General features: G+C 50.4%; 1 protein-coding gene across 1 annotated transcript in view; it reads right to left on the reverse strand.

Annotated features, from left to right (window-relative positions):
- SHB (SH2 domain containing adaptor protein B) overlaps window positions 1–20,780 on the reverse strand; it is a 126,132-nt gene extending 105,352 nt beyond the window's left edge. The window contains exon 1 of the mRNA XM_010952907.3: window positions 19,505–20,780. Within this exon, the coding sequence (XP_010951209.2) occupies window positions 19,505–20,215 (711 nt within the window). The 5' untranslated portion in view covers window positions 20,216–20,780. The remainder of the gene's footprint in view (window positions 1–19,504) is intronic.
- Window positions 20,781–21,468: the final 688 nt, after the last annotated feature.

Here is a 21,468-nt window from a genome sequence, read left to right on the forward strand (position 1 = left end):
CCCCTCTGGGCTCCTCTGAGTTGGGCCCCCAGAGGAGGCCACACACTTCTTTGAACATCTTAGGGTGGTAAATCTTCCATCCTCTAGAGTAGATATAATTTCTGGAAACTGCCCAAGGCTTTTCAAACCAATTCAGGTGAAAAGGTGGTTGATTATGGTAAGGAATGAAACACGCAAGCTTGCCAAGGGCAGGACGCGTGCCTTAAACGCTGGGTGAATTGAAACGGCAGTGAGAAATGTGGTTTCATTATAAAGTTGTGCAACTTTATTTCTTGTATCTTGTTAATTGGCGACAACAGTCATCTGATGTTCAGGCCTCAGCCTGGTAGTAAAAGACCTCAGTTGCTTGTGACTACCTCTTACAAGATCAACTGCATTCCACAGGAACCTGCGGTCTGGGGATGGCTATCCTGGGAAGTCTGGAAAAGACAGGGCCAGGTAAAAGAGAACATGTGGCCATTACAGATGGAGACACTGTGGCCCAGAGAGGAGATGGGACTTGTCCAAAGTCACCCAGCCATGGAGCCTCAAGGTTCAGTTCATCCAGAGTGGTGACAATGTTCCAAGTTCTAAGCCAGAAGCTGCCAGTGTAAATAAAAAATGAGTACATGTTCTCAAGAAGCTGAGTCCCTCGTATCCAATGAGACTGGAATGTCAATTAAAACACAGAAATTTGACAGGCCTTGGCCATATCCCCCGACCTGAGTCTGTTTCCTCATTTGAAAAATGGACAGTAACCTCCTTGCAGAGTGTTCCTGCGAGGATTACAGTTTAATGATGTACCTAAAGCACCCAGCAGAGTACAGCATACACTCGGTGCTCAATAAAAAGTAGCTCATAATCTCAGGCATGAGGCTGAGTACAATGGTTGCGACATTCCATTATCCCTACCCACAAGCACGGGTACACACACACCCTTCCATACAGGAAACGCTTCAAGCTGCAAGGCTTCAGTGGGCACCTGTCCTGTGCATGGCTGGCCACGTTCTGCCTGCCTCCTGCAGGGAAGTTAACGGAGTGGGAAACTGCATTCGGCATTTGGAGCAGCCACGTTCCCAGACTGAGGGACCAACCCCTCTCCCGGGGACTGACTCCTTCAGCAGGACCACAGCTGTAAACATAGCACAGACAAATAGGAACGGAGAAACAGAAGCAGATGAAGAGCAGGTTGCTCTGGCTTTGGAAGGCAGCCAGGAGAGGTGCCTTCCAAAGGGGCAAGGGAAAATCCCCATACCTTCCCTAGTCAGGAATAAGGCCAGTAAATCCCTCCACGCTGGCGTCTCTCCTTTCATGAATGGCCCAACGTGCCAGCGGGAGTTAAGCAAGAGAGGGTGTGTGCACTGTGGCTTCCTGTGCCTGGCTGCGCAGTTCCGATAACAGGTCCCTGCCCAGGCGAGGGCTGTGACCATGACACAGACAGATGATGTCCTGACCGGGCACCAAGGGCCAGCGCTGGCACCGCCGAGCAAGCCTGGTGAGCTTATATAACAAAGGGCTTGTCACCACATCCTGTGAGCCTCAGCACCCACATTCCAACACAATGAGACGCTCTCTCAGCCCTGGCTTTGAAGTTCAAAAAACGACACATTCAGAAGGCTGGGCAGAGCTGGCTACGGCAGAACTGGCTGGGAGGCAGAGAGACTGCACCGGCTCACCTTCCCATTCCCCTGGTGCTTGACATGTCACTACTTAATTTTTTTAGTGTACCTTTGTGATTAAATAAGTGTTTGTTTTTAAAAACTGAAGTATACCTAACTGGGCAGTGACAACCACTGTTCACGTTTGGGTCTATTTATGTCTGGCTTGTTCCCTACATGTGTAGGTTGGAATGGGGAAAGGGGAGAAAACAAGTATTCAGTTTCTTAAATCCTACTTTTTAAGAAGTCTTCTGTGGTGAGCCTTTCCCTTCTTGACTCCTCTGCAGTTGAGTTACTCAACCCAGCTTTGGTTGGCGGCATTCCTTTCCACCATATGCATATGCCATTTCCCACAGTTGGATATTTAGGTGATTTCCACTTTTTTGTTTTTCCAGATGCTGTAGGATATTGGTAACTAAATCACTGTGACTCTTCACTCTATCCTTAGGATAAACTCCTAGGAGGGGAACCATGGGCTACAGAGTAGCAACTTTCCATCTTCTCTGTGTTGTTCCCTCACTGTCTCCTATCACTCTTCCCGACCTAGAACCAAGTCTACAACATTTTTAGGGCTACTCTGATTTATAAAGTCTTTTTATAGCGGCCTTATCAGCTGACTTCATGACAGGGATGAACACCTTCATTTAAAGATCAGAAAATAGGCTCAGGGAGGTCGAGTGACTTGCCCAAGGTCACAGACCCTCAACTTGAACCCAGACGAAACATCAGTCAGTGCTACTTCACTACGCACCACCACTGCTCTGGGGGGCATCAGGTTGGGAGGTGGGGGCCCTTGACCAGCGCTGGAGCAGGTACTATGGGGGTATGTTAAAACTGAGTGCATGACAGTCTACAACACGCACAACTTGCTACAAATCTACAAGACACACCCTGTGATTCTGGGTCCACCTGTCAATGTTCGTCAGTTTTGATCATCCAACTGTAGACCAATGCAGTGAAACATCCCACAGTCCTTCAGCAAAAGGGCTCAGGGGGTGTTTTCTTCAGCAATGGTGTTTTCTTCAGCAATGGGAAAGATTCTTTTACCACTAAATTACTAAGAAGTAGAGAACGTCACACCCCTAGTGGCTGCAGGATAAACTTAATAATGACAATCTAACTCACTTGTGTCTGATTTTTAGACTGTAAATGCAAGATGACCTTAGATTTCACATTCAAACAAGCCTTTGAAATTCAAATACACAGATCTTCTAAAGAAGCCTGAGCTTCTTCCCACAAGGGAAGCCCTGATTTCCCTTTTTAAATTTTTTTCAAGACAAGTCTGGGGAAGACAAGATCACATGAACTTCCCATTCTGTTTCAGTACCCTTTACAGATCTAAAGTCCCTTTCCCACCCATAACAATTGGGTGGCCATCAGCAATGTCTTAGACAAAATGACTCTGTATGAATGAAACTGTACAACCAAAATTCATTTGCAGAGTACGAAACATTTGAGCACAGACAGAATTATAGCTGCTGAACTTGAAAGAATCCAATGCTCCAAAGTACTTGCTAGAGAAACAGGTAAAACCAGAAGAAACCATCAAAAGCAAAGTGGTTACAATATTTTCCAGAATAACCATTCCCCAAAAGATCAGATACGTATTTTTTAAAAAGGCATTTCTAATTTAGGGGGGAAGAATCGAATAGTACCCCTGCCAAAAAGAAAATCAAGAATGTGCCCTCCCCCCCACCCACTGACTTCTTACTTCCAAACTGCTTACTCAGTGCCCTTCTGTAAACTGTCTCTATGAACAATTTCTGCTTCCTCTTGAGGCTTCAAGTCTAATAATTTTAGGAACTCCTCAAAACAAAGGGCTTGCCTAGATGGAAAAATGTTCCTCAGCTTTTTCAAAACAAGGCTCACTTCTGCCCTAGTCTGTGGGTGATGAAGAACACGATTCAAGGGTACAGACAAAAACCAGGGTGGGGTGGGATAAAGGGAAGCCAGGCAAGACCCCAGCCACTTGCCTGGGTTGGGGGTCTGCACACTGACGTTGGGCCCGAGGCCTGCGTGTGTGATCCGGGTCTTGACAATGTTCTTGGCTGTCCTGTGGGTGACTTGCAGGTGATGACACTGATTCCCATCATCCTGTCACTTCACAGTCACACCGCAGATGGCTTTCAGATGGATCCCGAGCCCCACAGAAGCTCAGCAAGCAGGAGCTGGATGACAGCTGAATTCCCCAAGTGTGTGCCCCAAGCCTGTGGCAAGAGGCCCCTGAGCTGGCCTGATGGCATGTTAGTCCTAGATCCTTATTTACAAAGCACCTCTTCTGGAATTGGGCAGCGTCCTCTGCTGACCAGAGGGGCTTCTGATTCAGCAGTGAATGGAGGAATTGGCCAGGGATCCTCAGGGGGCCCTTCAATTGAGCCCAGCAAACGCCTTCAACAAGGCTAATGTTTCTTCCCGCCCCTGGGGACCCAAAGGTTCACGAGCACTTACTGCTGCTCAGAGCTTCTCCGGTGGAGGACGTCCTCTAAAGGTCAGCATCCCAGTGGCAGCCAGAGCCCCAGGCTCCCTTCTGAAGGCTCCAACTGCACCACCAGCAGCCTTTCCGTGGCTCCTTCTATCGACCATCATTTGCCCAGACATCCCAGAACACCTCCAACTCCCAGAGATGCTGCCATCAGATGGGAGAGCTGAACATTGGTCTCAAGGTCAGGTGACTAGCTCTGTGGCCCCCAGAACAAACCCGGCCCACTCCCCCATCTCTTTCACCCTGCACCCCGCACAGCTTCCCTCACGGAGGTGCTGCTGGGTGGCTCTGCCCTTTCCTGCTCCATGTTTCTGCAGAAACAAGCAGCTGAGGTGCCGCCTGGTTCAGACAAGGCCTCCTCCCGCCCAATTCTCCAGAAAGACCTTGGGTGGAGACGGGCGTCTATTCCTGTCTCAGGCCTGTAACCCCTGGTACACGAGCCTCTGACTCTGACAGAATGTGGACAAATGCTAGGCTGGACTGGGAAACTTACAAACTCCACAGAGGGCATCTCAGTTACTGACAACGGTGATCCAGAGAAATCTATCCCCGACGCGTGCTCGGTCAATTTCCCTCCATTGACCAGTGTCATCTGAGAGCTGCCTGAACAGTCAGTCATAGAATTTCATGGCTTAAGGATGAAGAATGGGGTCAGTCTCATTGCCTCCGCCTAAAGCATTTGGTGTCCTCCTAACTGGGCTCCACACTTTCAGGGTCAGCTTAGGCCTCCCTTCCCCCACCCTCTCTAACCCATCCTCTTAAGATAGAGACAGGTAGGTCTCCCTAAAGCACAGATCGGACCCTGTCACTCTTGCTCCACCACCTTTCATTACCCACAGAGGAAAGACAAACTCTGTGGCCTGGCCCTTCAGGCCTTCCAACACCTGGCCTCATCTCTCCCTCTTGTATCTTTTCTCTTGTGTCTTCTCACACTTTGGACAATTCACAAGGCCCCCTCCCAGAGTCACCTCCTCACAACCACCAGTCTCTAAATATCCAAATCCATGAAGGCCCAGCTCCTGTGCCACCTCCTCCATGAAGCCTTCCTGATGTTCCTTTGGTAGTATTATCCTGAGAAGACACAAGGACAGTGCCTGGTACAAACCAGATGCTTTATCAACAGTAGAGAGCTGTGGTTTTTAAATGGCTCTAGCCTTGTGGTTTTAAGACCACCAGATGAAATGGAACAGTCCTCTGTCACTGTTCCCTATAGCTATGTAGACAGACGTTAAGGGCAGACAGAAACCAAACTAACTGTCTGGGCTCTACACTCCCATCTGCAGCTCTGCCTACACTAGCTGTGTCACCTATGACAACACACTAAAAAAAAAACAAACCACACCTCTGTCTGCCTCAGTTTCTCCATCTGTAAAATGGGACTCTTAACAGAACTTATATCCTATGGTGTGTTGTGAGTTAACAGTCATAAAGCATTTAGAACAGAGTGGTCATCCAGGTGGAGTTTTCACTTCTACTCTCCCACTGCAGGGAATCATGGGTCAGCTACAAACTGACCGTCAAGATAAGGACAAAGCCAGTTTTTGAAGACAACCTCACCAGGCCAGGAATGGAAATCCCACTGGCTTGACTGTGGCTATAGGAACCCCAGAGTTTGAGGCTGGGCTGAGGCCCAAGATAGACTGTGGCCAAAAGAATTCATAAAGCTCTTCCTACGCGCCAGGCATTGCACTTAGCCATTTAAACAAATAATTAAATCCTCACAATAAGTAAGCAATAGAGGAAACAAGTAGTGTACATTTTTTTATAGTACTGATATTTAAAGAGTAATATGACATTCGCCTTGAAAACTAGTTATGGTTAGTATGCGTTTATAATTTTGCCAAAATATACAACTAAATCCTCACAATGACCCTATGTACTGCCCCTGAACCTCACGTCAGAATGTTTCATCATCTGTAAAAGAGAGCTTCTAACAGGACCACCTCAGAGACCAGCTGTGAGGATCACACATGGAAAGTGTTACATTGGTGTGAGGCACAGAGTGAGCGGTCAGGAAACACCGTCTCATTGTTACGCCCGTGTTAGGGTTGATGGGGCATTCCGGGCCCCGAGAACCTAATCACTTGTACCAAGTTACTAAGCTTCCAAGCACCAGGGCCAGGATTTGAGCCCAGACTTCTGACCCCAAAGCTGGTGCTCATTTCACACCACCACAGGGGAAACCATTAGGGTCTTGCTGTGTTTGGATCAACAGCTCTGGGCAGCTATGGTGTGCTGCCGTGCTGGCTACCCCCACAAAGGGCAAAGACCCAGGACTAAGAATACCTGGCTTCTCTCAGCAGGGCAGCTTCTGCTCCACTTGCTACCTGCTCAGCGCTGAGGTCCTGGTGGCAAGATCCCATCAGCTCCCCTGGAATCTACTCCTGACTGCTGCTCTTCTGCTCTCTTTGGTCTGATACCCCTGAAATCCACCTGGGAATCCCTCGGTGCTCCCCATCTGGTCACGCTTTGGCACAGCTAACTCTTCAGTGCCAAGCTCAGCCCACCGACTCAGAACCTGCCCCAGCCTGCCACTTCCTGTCCTGGAAGCTCCCAGACTGGGGGTCCACCAACGTCCTCCACACTTGGGATGCTGTGAAGGGTACTTGCCCTTAGCAGTTGGTGTCCTGGCTGGGAATCCGGCTCTGTGGGGAAATGATACAGCCTGCAGCTTCCCTCTGCCTTTGAAGATACCATCACACATCTGAGGGTCGTCAAGTGGAAGAAGTAAGGTTAGACTGGTTCTGCTTGACCTCAAAGAGTCCAACTAAAATAAGATCACCTACAGAGAGAAAGAGGTCAGCCAGCACAGCTCCTGTAAGCACAGGCACTCAACAAACCTGTACTAAATTGGAGGGAACAGTAGAGAAAAACTTGAAAGCCCCGCTGTGTAGAGGAGTACGTGGTTATGTCGTCACTGGAAGTTTTCAGGCATGGGTGCAGGAGGGTTGGACTGGGTGATCCCCAGGCTCCCCTGGAACCCCAAGCTAAGGTCCAGAGCAGCAACTTTCCACCTTGGCTGCATATCAAAATCATCTGGGGACCTTCTAAAACTACTGATGCCCAGGCACGAGCCCCAGGAACCATGCTGTAACCAGTCTGAGGTTAAGCCCAGGCAACAACAAATTTTGAAAAATGCTCTCCTGGTGATTCCAATTTGCTGCTGGGGCTGGTCTAGGTAGGGCACATTGACGTGGTATGACACACAGTATAGTGAATTAGGGAGACACTCTTAGAACCACAGAAATGTTCACAGAAGTGTTCAAAAATCTGCATTTTTTTGTTCAAAATCTGCATTTTTTCCCCCCTTGACTTGTTCCCCATGAACACTCCTGGGCTTAATCTGTTCCGTCAACACTAATTCATTAATGTCACAAACCCCATAGCAGACACTGCAGAATGGATTATCCTGACACTGGCCTGAGCCGGGAAAAGAAGAACATGCGACAGAGATTCAGGAAGGGACTCTCACTGATTGAAGACACAGGACACCTGGGTTGAGGGGGCCGGAAAAGGTTGGGGGGCAGGGGGAGAACTCTGAATTCATGTCACTTGCATTGGACTCTGTAGGTGTTAAAAAAGTATAAATGACCAAAATAATGTAGTTCCCACATGACACAAGAATTTCAAGTCTTACCCATTCTTCAAGTCTGAGCTCTGCCACCCACAGCCTGCTCCACTACTGCCCACCGCAGGCTCCAGTGCTCCTCGCTACTCAGGGTCATTCACCTGCCTCTCTGGCCTGGCACTTAACTCCCTCTGCCTTGCAGTAGAGATATTCCTGGGCCTTTCCAACATTGCCTCCTGGGCTCTGGGTTAGAGCGCTGGGGCTTACTTATTGCTGACTGTCCGCAGGACTCAGCCCACTGCTGTAACATGGTAGGTGTCTAAAAAGTGTTTGATGCATGGAGGACTGAATGTTGCATCCCTTTCTCCACAAAAGTCACCGTGTCAAAGCTGAAACAGATACTCCCAGATAAGGCCACAAAAGCAGGACAGACAGTAAATGGCTGCCCCCAAAATACTTAGACAGTTGGTCCCCTGGTCCTGGAGAGGGAAGCCGACTACATCAGAGGTGAGCCGAAGTTTTCCTGGCCTCATCTCACCCACAGTGTCAGGTCTAGCATCCAAAGATGTAGTGCTAACACCCAACTACTTCCCTCAGGTGTCAGGAATTGAATGTGTAATAAGCGCATGGGTATCTGAAGACAGAAGGTGTCATTTTATAAAGACAAGGTGAAATCATTATTATCATAATAGCAATTGAGACCTAAATGCAGTCAGGGTGAGACGGAGTCAAAATATTGAAGTCTACAAAGGCACGTGGAGAAATACAGACAGATCACAGAGCAAGAGAGAAGAGGATGTCCAGACACAGACTGGTCATTCATAAAAATAAAATTAAAACCCTACCTCATACCCTGAAATCAAACTCCAAACTAAGATGTCAATGTTAAAAACGAAAAGGAAGGAAGGAAGGAAGAAAGGAAGGAGGGAAGGAAGGAAGGAAGGAACGAACGAACCAAAGGATTAGAAAAAAATACATTGGAGTACGGAAGACTCTTCTAAGCAGCACACTCAAGAAATCATGAAGAACATCAAGACCGATTCAGCAACAGAAAACAATTCAGTATAAACAACAAAAACAATCACCAGCTACAGAGCCGAAAGGCAAACTACAAACTTGTAAAAAATATCCTGCAACCCAAATGGCAGGCAAGGGGCTGCCATCCTTAATCCACAAAAGCCCTCACGAATCAGTAAAAAGATAACCCTGTGGCAGAAAGGATGAGAGAAGATAGAAGTATACAAGTTTGAAAAAGAGACACAAGTGGTCAATGCACATATGCACTGTTTACCCAAGAAATTGCAGATTAAACTAAACTGCCTTAAACAGGCACAAACTTGTAAGGTCTTTCTAGAATACAATATGAAAGCATGTATCAAAATTTTTACCTTTCTTACCCAACAATTCTGGGAATCAATCCCAGGGAAATAATTAGATTTATTTGTGCAAAGAATTAAGTTACAAAGATGTTCATTACACTCTGTTAAATTTGTGAAAACTAATAATAGAGAGCCTAATAATGGAGAGCCTAAGTAGGCAACCAGAATTCTAGGCAGACATTAAATTACTGTTGTTGAATGTTTAAGACAATGTAGACATCCTTCCAAGCCTTTCAGCGAAAAAGAACATAAATAGATACACACAATATTACTTAATGTTTGTGGAGGGAAAAATGTGTGTGTGTGTGTGTATATATATATGTGTGTATATATATATATATGCATTGAAAAGGGGCTGAATGGAAAAAGAGTGAAATATTCAGTGGTTTCTTTCAATTGGAGAATTAGAGTTGATCTCTATTTTAGTTTTGCTTACCTGCATTTTCCATACCAATCTTACCTTAGTTTTGTTAAAAGGTGAAGAAAAAGTTACCCCAGAGATGAACACTGAAATATACTAAAAAATCCAAGCTTGCTCAGAACACAGCCAACTTGCAACTGCCCCACACAGGAAGGCAGGTAGGGGCTGCACCATTCCTCAAATGCCACGAGGGCCCCAAATCACATGTGTGCCTTTGGAATGCACCAGGAGGATTATGAAGCTGTCTGGCTTTCTGGGAGTGCATGTCCCACAAAACAGTGATGCTTCACTGTGAAGAACTTTCTGGTCATTTTCATTTTTAGAATTTAGCTGGAGAAACCGGGGAAGTTCCATTCCTCGTTCTTTCTGCCTCCTCCTCGTAGCCCGCGTACTGGTGGGCCCCCTGATAAGGGAGAACTTCCCCAACAATCACAAGTGCTCCGCAGTGAAATGCTCTGCTTAGCAAAACAGGCAGGCTCCAGGCTCATATCCATCCTGCCCAGGTTACTGGCTCAAGTGGGTACTTGAATTTAGAGAATTGGGGCAATTTTAGACCAGTGGCAGGTAGCCCTTCACACCCAACCCCCTGCCTCGTTCCTTGATCACCTGTACTTATACCAAGGAATCCCCAGGCTCAGGCCACACCTGCTTGCACTCAGAAGGGCTCCCATTCTGATCTCAATCACTGTGGACTGAATTCCTTCTGTCTAGGATGCCCATCTGCACCTCTCTTTGGACCTGTCGGCCTCCTCTTCCTGGTGGTTTTCCCTAGCCTCAGACAGAGGCGGCCCATGCCTTCTCTTCTCTGAGTTCTCAGGAAGCTCACTGCCCTGGAGGGCAGAGTGTGTCTTGCTCTTAGCCCCAGGACTCAGCTGCTGGGGCAACTCCACTGGCTGAGTTGTGACTATACCTCCGGGGTCCTCCTCATCTCAGCTAATGGCAATTCACCCTCCCAGCTGCTCAGGCTAAAATCTGGAGTCATTCTTGACTCTCCACCCCTCTTCACATCTCATATTTCATCTGTCAGGAAATCCTGCAGCTCTGCCTTCAGGATGTCCTGAGTCCCATCTCTTCTCATCACCTATGGCTAGTGCTCGAGTTCCAGTGGGTGTATGTTCCCCAAGCTGGCCTCCTGGCTGGGCCCCTCCAACCTATTCTCCACTAGGCAGCCAGAGCGATCCTTTCAAAACCCAAGTCAGATCATGTCATTCCCCTGCTCAGAACTTCCACTGACTGACTTCCCATCTCACCCAAAGTTAAAGCGAGAGACCCTTTCAGTGCCTCCCAGGCCTCCCCTGTCCCACCTCTGGACCTCCTCTCCCCACTTCCTCCCCACCTGCTCCACTCAGTCATGCTGATCTCCCTGAAGCAGCCAGGCATGCTCCTGCCTTGGACTTTTGCCCTGACTGTTCCCTCCGCCTGGAATGCACTTCTCTCCGAAAGCCATGTGAATCACACCAGCACACCCTTCAGCAAGCCCTCTCCAAGCACCTGTCTGAAATGGCACCCCAGCCCAAACTCAGGCCCACCCTAGCCTCCTCATTCTGCTTTTACTTTCCTCCGCACTCTCTACCCAACATACTATATTTGCTTGACTCCTCTCATGAGACAGCAAACTCAGAGGAGCATGAATTTTTGTTTTTTTCACGGCTGTATCCCCAGTATCTAAATAGAACAATACCCAGCATGTAGCAGGCTCTCAACAATACCTATTGAATGAATGAATGAGGAGAAAGGACTTGGTATGGGCTCTCTTGGTCCAGCTGAGGACTCGGGGTCTGGCCAGTGGTATCCACCTCCCCACCACCCCAACCCACCTGTCAAGTCACTTCTCCCCTCATCAGCCTCGGGAAGCCCCTTTCTGACCATTACTCTTAAGTTCTGCTTGGAAAACACGAGGCCTGAGTCATTCCCCAGGGCCCTGACTAATTCTCCATCCTTTGGACCCACCTCCAAGATCCTTCCTCTACAGCATAATGGGAAATCCAGAGAGAGCTCCCCTTAGAGAAAATGGAAAGGAACTGAATGATTTAGAGGAAAATTCAATTCCTCCTGGCTCAGCAGTTGAGAAAGAGCAAACTCTCAGGAAGCCAGTGCCTCTGAAAGTGAAACATTAATAGAAATATTACTGGAAAATACCAAACAGGAAGAGAAGGAAAATTCCATTGTGGAAGCAAGGTCCTCAGTCGATGCTCCTTAATGGTCTCAGTAAAGTGTTTCAGAATCAAAACATGGAAAGAACCGGAAATCAATCAGGCTGTCACCCTTCCTGTGGACTGGAGCTTTGGCCAAGCCACCTCCAGACCACCACAGCACAAAGAGCACTGCGCTCAGAACAAGGTCAACAGCCTGGCCACTGGCTCAATCAGTACCTCTGGGAGGCAGGGCAGGCTCCACTTCCTGGACCCTCAGTTTTTCCATCTATAAAATGGGGGTGACAGCACCTTCCTCACAGAGTGACTTTGAGAATCAAATTAATTATAGGTGTGAAAGTGTCCTTTAAGCTGTGGAATGCTTACCTAAATGTAGGAATCAGTAGCTCCTACAATGCTAACAGATGGGATTTTTATAAAGAATTTAAGTCTAGCCACAAATAAGGCAGAGAACATTCGAGATTGTACAGCCTGAGGTGGTATGGCCAGTGGTTAAAAACAAAGACCCTGGATCCAGCTTCAAATCTCATCTCTGCCACTCACTGAAGGGGTGACCTTAGACAAGTAACTTAACCTTTCTGCCTCAGTGTTCTCATATGTAAAATGGGAATGACAGTGGCATCCACCTCAAAGGACTCTGGTGAGGAGTAAATGCGTTAATGCATATAGAGTACAAAGAACAGTGCCTGGCTCAGAGTATGTGCAATGAAAGTGCTGGCTAGGACTGCTATTGTGGAAAACCCCTTCAATTGACTACTCTTTCTTACTCAAATGCCTCCTCCTCTGAGAAGCCTTCCCCACTTTCCTCAGTTAAAATGAATCTCCTCCTGACCCTGCTTCTCCTGTAGCCCCATGGAATCAAGGCTCTGCCCAGAACAGCTTCTTTGCCAGGATGGCTCTCAGCTCACCCAAACCACTTTGATTATAGATAAATTCTGTCATGCAGAGCTGTGTTCTAACCTTGGTTCCTGTGTCCTCACCAGAAGATAAGCTCCTTACAGGCAAGCACTACCCACCCCGTGGTTCATCCTTGTACCACACAGCTCCTGACAGTGGCCCACATGTGGCAATTCCTCAGTCAACATAAGCCAAACAGAAGTTACAAAGTCAGGGTGGCAGAGACCACTGCAGACCATCTCCATCCTGCAGGAACACTCCCCTCAGAAAGCAGGCGGAGATTAGGCCATCAGCCAGCCTGCAACCCAGATCTCTGCTTCGAAGCCACAAATTCCAATTTATTTTCTAGGGCCCAGCCTGATCTATCCCTTCCCCATAGGACACTACCCCTCGGCTCTTTCAGCATAAGATGTGAAAGTCAATGCCAAATGGAGCTGCACAGGGGAGCGCTTGACCATAGGCAAGTTCAGCTTCGGTTAAATGACCAGAGGAAGCCACACCTGTTTCAGATTTGCCTTTTAATGCCTCTTTTATGGGGCAGAAATGCTTTCAGGGTGGGGAGAGGACGAGGTCAGGTCTTGAGGGTTAAGTCTGGGGAAATCAGTTATGTTCTGAGATTGTCAGATTAGAAGATGGTCACTTGATCTCCTTCCAGGAAACTTAGGTTTCTTGTTGACGAGGGCCAAAGTACCACTGTTTTATTTTGTTTTGTTTTGTTTTGTTTTGTTTTGTTTTGTTTTGTTTGTAAAAGAGTACACACAGCCTGGCCAATCCTTGGAGGGAGGGAACTCTTGGTGTCAGAATGAGAAGACATGGCAGCTACAAGAGACACATTCTGTGCAGCTATCCCTTGGGAAGCGCCAACTCTGTGTGCAGAATTTCTCTATGTAATAACTCAAGGGCTGCATTAACATCTCATTTATGGATCTCAGAGGCAGATAGGGGAGGGAGAGAGAAAAGCCAGTTCTGGGGCCCCTTTGGGGACCACCAAAGCCCAGACTGAAAGAGAGAGGAATTAGGGCAGAAGAGTGCAAGAAGAGGAACTGTAAGTGAAGGGGAGGGGGAGACACACAACATACATTTCAGTCAATGTCAGAGCCTTACTATTGCCATCTAAATCGTCCAAAAGAGTGGAACAAATTGATGAAAAGCATAAAGGCTTTGAATTTAGATGGCATCGGTGTGATCCTAGCTCTGACACTTGGTAGCTATGTGATATTAGGCAAGTCGTAACCTCTAAGCCTTGGTTTATCTGTAAAATGGGGATAAGACTACCCATGGTAGAGGGATGGCACTGAAAGCCCCAATTAATGGCCTGCCTATATCCCTGCCCTCTGCCACGGGACTTTGCAGCTCCTCCTTTCTCACTGAATCCTGGCTGGCCTCGTGACTTGCTTTGGTGAACAGAATGCCACAGAAGGGACAGTGTAGCAGTTTCTAACCTCAAGAAACTATATGGGCTTCTCTACTTTCTTGGAGCCCTGCCACCCTCATATGAACAATGCTAGCCCACTGGAAGATGAGACAGAGCCAAACTGACACAGCTATGGCCATCCTAAACCAGGTGCCTCCAAACACATAAGAGAGCCCAGCTAGGACTGGCAGGGCTGCACACCCACTCTACACTGACAGTAGATGCCTGAGTGAACCCAGTTGAGGCCAGAAAAACTACTCAGTTGACATGTGGGTCCATGGACAATAATGAAGGTTTATCATTTAAAGCAGGGGTTGGAAACTACAGACCACAAGCCAGCAACCTGTTTTTGTAAATAAAGTTTTATTGGAACACCTTTATATATTGTATATGGCTGCTTTCAAGCTGTAATGGCAGAGCTTAATAGTTGTGATGGAGGCTGTCTGGCCTGCAAGCCTAAAAATATTTACTATCTGGCCCTTTAAGAAAAGTTTGCTAATCCCTGGTTTAAAATCACTGAGTTTGGGGTGATTTGTTATGCAGCAATAGCTAACTGATACAGTGTGTAACCCTCTTCTAAGGTGACTGTGAGGATTAAATGACCAATGAAGTGATTAGCCTGAAGCCTGAAGAATATATTCCTCTTCTGGGGAATCGATGGGAAAAACTGGATTTGATAAGCAGCATTTCTCTCACTACTTTCATGGGACAGAACTTCAAAGGAGAAAGTGTCCCAAGCCAAACCACAGCTACCAAGCTTGGCTCTTACCTTTTCAGCTAATTACTTTCTAAGAACTGGATGGAGACCACAGTTGTTAACCAAATGGAAATGACTGACAGCTCATGCTTGGCCCTAGCTTCAGTCAAGCTACACATCAATGAGCTGATGTGAAAAAGACCAAAAAGACAAGTCACAACTCCCCAAAAAGGCACATGAGACACTCTCTTCCTTTTGTGGCTCCAACCTCCCTCTGCAATCCCTGCTGCTCCCACCCTTCAGGGCTTCCAACCATTCTCTTGATACAAGCTTCTAAACGGAAAAAGCTCAAATGTCACCTCAACCTGAAAGCCCTCCTTGACTTTGCAGACAGAGCTGAGGCCCTCCCAGCCCTCTGCACACACCTCTGTCCTGGCATGCCTCAGGATGCGACACTGTCTTATTAACTGTCTCAGTCTCCCAGACTAGATGTTGAGAAGCTGGTGTTCAACTGCAAATCTGAGACGCTTCCCTCTTGGAAAGCTGGCCACAACTTATTCTCTCTAAATTTCCCCTGCCTAGCAGGCTGCTCAGAGACTGTCTGCTGAGTGTTTTGTTTTTTTTTTTTAAATAGGTTAGACATGATATTATTTATTCCTTGGGAAACATGTTATTTAACTCAACTGTGGATGCTGACAAAATATAAAGTGTTGGTACACATTAGCATGTATTTAAAACTTGGGAAACTGATGTCATGGTGCATCTTGACTTTCTCAGTTGCAGTGGAAACAACATTTACTTAATTATGATAAAAGAAACAAGACTTCAGCAGAAAATATAACGGGATGAGACCTGTTTGGCTGCACAAAAGGAGACCTACCAAGTTACTGTCCTCTTTTGTCATCATTATTTTTTTATAAAGACAACCTGAAGGAATAATATTTCTACCTACTGAAGTTCTGTTGTCTCTTCCCAGGAGCTCAGGCCCTCACTGTCTCTTACCTGGATTATATTGCAATTGCCCCCTAACTCCAGCCCCATCTCCCCCAGATTGCAGCAGTTCTTTACAGCCTGGGATGCTCCTCAACCATGGTTCTGAGTGTCCCTTTCCTGGCTCAACAGTCTTCAAGGACTCCCCTGTGAGGTCTAAACTCAGGCCCCCACCTATCTCACACTGTCATCTCTCATTCCCCAAGTGAGGCCCACTGCAAGAAAGCTCTGATTTTCAAGAACACACTCCGGTTGAGGTTTTGTATACACATGTACATACACACACGTGCCCACACACATACATATACACACACACTCACATACACGCGTACACTCACAACACTGGGACGTCAGTACTCCTGCAGGCTGCAGTCAGCCCTTCCCCTGAGCTGAAATTCTACTTCCATCTCTAAATCCAGCTCAAAGCTGCCTCCTAGGTGAAGACCTCAGTAAATTACCCAAGACAAAAACACTGGGAGACAAATGATGGAAAGACAATGTATGTTGGTCTCCTCCAGAGGCTCAGGCCAGAGATTATTGCCCAGTCTTCTGCAGCCTTTATTCTCTCCCCTCCTAGGTCACCCTTGTACAGAGAGATCTCTGAGCACAAAATAAGTGCTGGGTAAAAGTTGCTTAAATTGAAAACACAGTCCCTCCAGCATTTGATTCTAAAAGGGAAAAACCGGAGGCTGGCCAGAAGCAGCAAATTGTGACCAGGAGTGTGTATGCCCTGGGACTCACCTGGGAGAATAGGAGTTTGCCTAAGTGTGCGACAGAGGGAAGCCCAGGTACTGAAGGAGGCAGGAGAGGGTAGGGCTGGCAGCAGAGGTCCTGAAAGGAGGATTGGTGGACCAACAGCTCCTACTCCACGCCACAGCAACTCTCAACACAGACCGACGTCAAAAACACAGCCCGACACACAGGGGGCATTCAACAGCCCTACAGGTTCTTGTCCTATCCCCTAGCAATTGATAAAAAGAAGCTGGACCTGAGATTAAGTGGGTTAGAAGTGGGTTTTCCTGGATCCATGGGTGAGGGGCAGAAGGCGGGCTCTAGGGTGTTCAGGGCTGGATCTGCAATGTGCCTGGCCTTCTGAAAGCTGTCTGGCTGGAAATAATGTGAAAACCAGGCTGCTTCTTGGCTGCCTGGACAGGAATGGGGCGGGTATGGGGTGAGTGTTGGCCCAGATTAGGAGGCAGCCCTACAAGGAGGGCAGAAATGACGTAGTCTCTGCATTCCAAATCAGCTCTGGCCGAAAACTCAGAGAGAGGGTTAAAAAGCCACTGTTGCATGAGTGTTCTCAAAGTGTGGTCCCAGGATCAGTGGCAAAAGATCACCTGGAGATCTGTTAGAAATGCACATTCTCAGGCCCCACACCACGTGTGGTGACTCAGGCTCTGTGCGGGATGGGTCCTGCAATCTGTGGTTTAACCAGCCCTCCAGGTGCTGGTTTGAGAAGCAATGCATAGTATGACCCTCTCTGGCAGCTTTCCCTCCTGCTTGTTAGAAAAAAACGCCTGGTAGCTGAAATGCCTTGGAGGTATTGACTCCAAGGACCTGAGTATCGAGTCTGTATTGCAACAACTTCTTAAAATATCAAAGGGCTCGAAGTCACAACCTAGTAGGTGAAATGCAGTCCCGAGATCTTTTTTTAAAAAACCAAATCTGCTCACATCATTTAGCAACTAAATGCTCTTACTGTGCTTAGCTTACAAGGTAAGGTGCCCCCTGACCCAGGCCCTCCTGCTCCTCTGGGGTCCTGCCCAACTCTAACCTCTTAAATCCGGCCACAGGGCCTTCCTGCAGTTCCACAAAGCACCAGGCTCTCTTCCACAGCCAACCACAATAGTGGCCCTCCGTGACCACCTCCCGGTAAGCCATCCCATCACAGCACTGGTGCACACTTCTGCTTGGGCCACACTATTCATTGAGGAACCCTGCTCCAGTACCCAGCAGGGGAGAGCAGAGAAGACCTGTAAGAAATACTTGGCAGAACGGAGCCAAGTCTTCAACACGCTGGACATCACAGTTATAAAAATTATCATTCCTCAGTATCTGAAATAGTCTTAATTATAATTAGGGAAAATGTTTACTAAAGTTTGAAAGCCATAAAGGAAGACTTTAGTGAGCAGACAGAACCACAAGCAGGGAGAGAGAAAGGAGATTTGCCTGCCTGGGAGGTGGCCATGGAGTAACAGGTGGGAGGCAGGGAGTCCAGTGAATCTCTCCAGGGAGCTAGGCTGGGCCGTCCTCACACATTCTGTCTCCAGGGACCTGAGGTTTTCCCAGGCCAGCACCTAGCCAAGCCTGGGCCATACAGCCTCTCTGCTCTTTCCCTCACAGATTGACCACAACCCTGTGATCCTAGGGGCTCCCAGAGAAATCTCCTCTGCCCTTAAGGCAGCACCTGGGTAGCCACCAGGCTCCCAGCACCCTATCATTTAGGTGGTGACATCATGGGTCCTTAGGAAGCCCAGAATCCATGCTTCTGAGATGTGTCCCCAAACTGGCCCCAGGGGGAGGTGGAAGGTGGAATCCTCAGACTGCCCATGCTGCATTCAGCAGACCCAGCAGGGAGGGGATACTCTGGAGACCTGGGATCTTGAGGAGAGGAAGTCAGGCAGAAAAATTAAGAGGGGCATCCCCTTACTCCTCCTATCTGGAAAACAAAACAAAAAAATCCCTTTCCAAGCACCAGCTGGCAGGTAAGAGCCTGTCTCACTCCTATCTGGACATCCAGTCCTAAAAGAAACTCAGATTCTTTATCAGCCTCCCCTAGTCCACACCTGGACAAAAGTTTACCTTTGGGAAAAGGTGGGGTTTGAGGGAGAACAAGAGGGACAGTAGCCTGGTAGCCATCACAGGGCACCAGGCCTCAGATGTAATCAAAATACTGCCTTCCACCAGAAGTAGACAAAACAAGTATTATTTTATGGGAGAAGGGAGGGTGTCACAGGAGTGCGAAAGGGAAGGAGAGGGCCCAGTCTGGCTGTAATTATCCTGCTTCAAAGGTGGGAGATCAAGATGGTCTGATTTCTCAGGGAGGGGGGTTGCACAAAATAGTCCCCCTCATCCCTGGGACAGTATGGGGTCGGGGTAAGGTCAAGAAGTAAGGTGAAGATTGGAGGGGTGGTTCTCCTTCCAGCTGGCCCAGGTAGGGGGACCCCTCTCCTGCGCCGCTAGAGGAACTAACAGGTCGAAGTGGAGCGTTCTTGGAGGCCAGCACATTTCAACCGGAAAAGCACGCGTGTGGTTCCCGGTGAAGCTCCAGTACAAAAGGCCGCCCCATCTGGAAACCTGGCGCAGGGGGTGGAGCAGGGCGCTTAGAAGAATTTACATACAGCCGTTCAGAGACAGCCAGTCCAGATCTGCCACCAAGAGTGTGTAATATCCGGCGAGTCCATTCCCAGCTCTGGACCTCTCAGTTTCCCATCTATAGAATCGTCGATGGGGGGAGACGGGGTGGACAAGAGTAAACACTCTTTTAAGTCCGTGACAGCTCTGATTCTCTGATTTTTCTCCTCGGGGGCTGAAGGGCTAGCTGCCTATTTTGGCGGCAAGGCTGGGAGGGTCGCTCCCGTCAGGCTACTTTCGAAGCGGACACCTGGCTGTGGGCTGAGAGAGAGGACGTCTTAAGAGCAGCAGCGAAAGAGACTGTGTCAGGAGGCCGACGATCGGGGCCGGGGGCCGGGGGGAGTGTCGGGGGGAGCGTGTGCAAGGAGGCAGAATTGGGAAGTAGTGTTTGAGCCCTGACTCCAGGGTGCTAGCCCGAAGTGGTTGTAGGGACTCGGAACCAGAGCGGTGCCTCAGTTTCCCCGTGAGCACAATGGCTCTGGAAACTCGGGTGAGGCGGAGGGGCGCCTTACCTTGTCCTTCTTGCCGGCACTGCTCTCCTCCGCAGCCGAGGCGCCACACTTGTTGAGCAGTTTCTTGCCTCCGCAGGCCGTCGGGCTCCAGGTGCGGCCGCCGGAGCAGGCGCCCCCCGGGGGATCTCCTGCACCGCCCGCAGCGCTCTCCACCTTAATCAGGCGGTGCTTGGGGGAGATGTAGCGCACCTCAGCCGGCGTGGCGGGCCGCCGCTCGCTGCTGCTGCGGTAAAGGTGCGGGGAGCCAGAGGACGAGGACGAGGACGCGGCGGCGCCCCCGCCGGAGGAGGCACAGCAGCAGCCCGCGGCGCCCGAAGCGGAGGAGGCCGAGAAGGCGCGCTGGCCCCCGCCCGGCTCCCCGCCGCCGCAGTAGTCCAGACGGCACATGGCGCGCAGTTTGCGCAGCGACGAGCCGGGCCCGTTGTAGGGGTCCTCAAAGTCGCGCTCCTTCTGTGCGCGGTAGGCGCGGATGAGGTCGCTCGTGCTGCCGCTGTCGTCGGGCAGCGATCCCGACGATGCTGAGAAGCAGGAGGCGGCTGCCGTACCGCAGGACGCCGAGGCGGCCGCGGGGGCCTGCGGCACGGCCTGGGGGTGCTGCGAGGGCCGCTCGCCCCGGCGCCGCTGCTCGCGATAGTCGGGCCGCGGTGGCTGCGGAGGACTCTTGGTCTTGCTGTTGCCCAAGCTGAAGTACTTGTTCAGCCACTTGGCCATGGCGAGAGGCCGCCTAGGGCCGCGGCGCGGGAGCCTGGTCCGCCGCCGCGGCCATTCGGGGGGCAGAGCTGTCTCCCAGGTCCCTCGGCGCCCCAGCCCCGGAGAGGGGCGTCCGGGGCGCCCGCTCCCGACGCCAAGTTCAAGTTCTCTCCGCCGCCTCCTGCCGGCCGCTCCCGGGCTCCGGCAGCTGCAGCACCGCCCTCCGCCTCCGCCGCGCGCCGCCTCGGCTTCGGATCTCGCGCCCCTCTCGGGCGCGTCTCATGGGATCCCGGCCACGGCCCCACAGAGAGCGAAAGGCCCTGGCGCCCCCCGCCTCGGACGCTCTAGTCGTGCGCTCCCCTCGGAGCGCGCTTCTTCCCCGTCGGAACCGTAACCTCCGCCTTGGCCGGGATCCGCGGCTGCTGCGGGAACTTGTCGGCGTCCCCAGCCCCCCTTCTTCCTTTCAGAGCTCTGAGGCGAGCCTGGACCCGCGGCGGGCGAATAAGCGGACGGGAGAGCGAGCGAGCAACGGAGGAAGGCAGCCGGCGCCCGCTCGAGCCCGCGGGCCCGTGCCCGTCCCAGCGGCGCCTGCCGCTGCCGCCGCCGCCGCCTCCTGAACCGCCGCCTCCTGAACCGCCGCGTGTGTGACACTCGGGCCACCAGAGCCCGCCCCTCGCCGCGGCCCCGCCCTCCCCGGGCTCGCGCGCGCCCCGCCCCCAGTCCGCCCCCTCAGGCCCCGCCCCGCCCACCCCCAAGAGCACCGATGCCAGACCTCGGCCCTGGCCCCGCCCGTCTTGCGCCCGGGTCCTGGGCGGGAGTACCTCTCCACTTCAGCACGCGCAGCCTCCCGCGGCCGCCTCGGCGCCAGCCCCCGGGTCGCGCCTCAGGGCGCCGGGGTCCCGCGTTGCAGCCGGGCCCGCCTTGCATGCAGCCCGCCGCCTCCTAGGGCGAGAGGTTGCCAGCCTGAGCCTGCCGCGTGCGGAGGCCAAACCCTCCCTTGGGACCCGCTCAGTGTGCCACTAAGAGATCCCTACTGTTGGGGACATGGGACGTTTTTAGTGTACTCCGTGATCCGCGAGGAGAAAATGCAGTGCCGAGACCCATTAGGGACAGGGTGCCTCTCCTTTTCTTAAAGGGACGAAGACTCCAGTTCAACCCCGTGTGCCAGATCTTCGGAGGAATCTTTATGCAAATGAGCGTTTTAGCAATCCAGATGACGGACGCGACCGGGATAGGCGGCAGGGGCCCGGCCAGGCACCAATCGGATTGGCAAG

Source organism: Camelus bactrianus, chromosome 4 (assembly GCF_048773025.1).
Source record: "Camelus bactrianus isolate YW-2024 breed Bactrian camel chromosome 4, ASM4877302v1, whole genome shotgun sequence".
NCBI lineage: Eukaryota > Metazoa > Chordata > Mammalia > Artiodactyla > Camelidae > Camelus > Camelus bactrianus.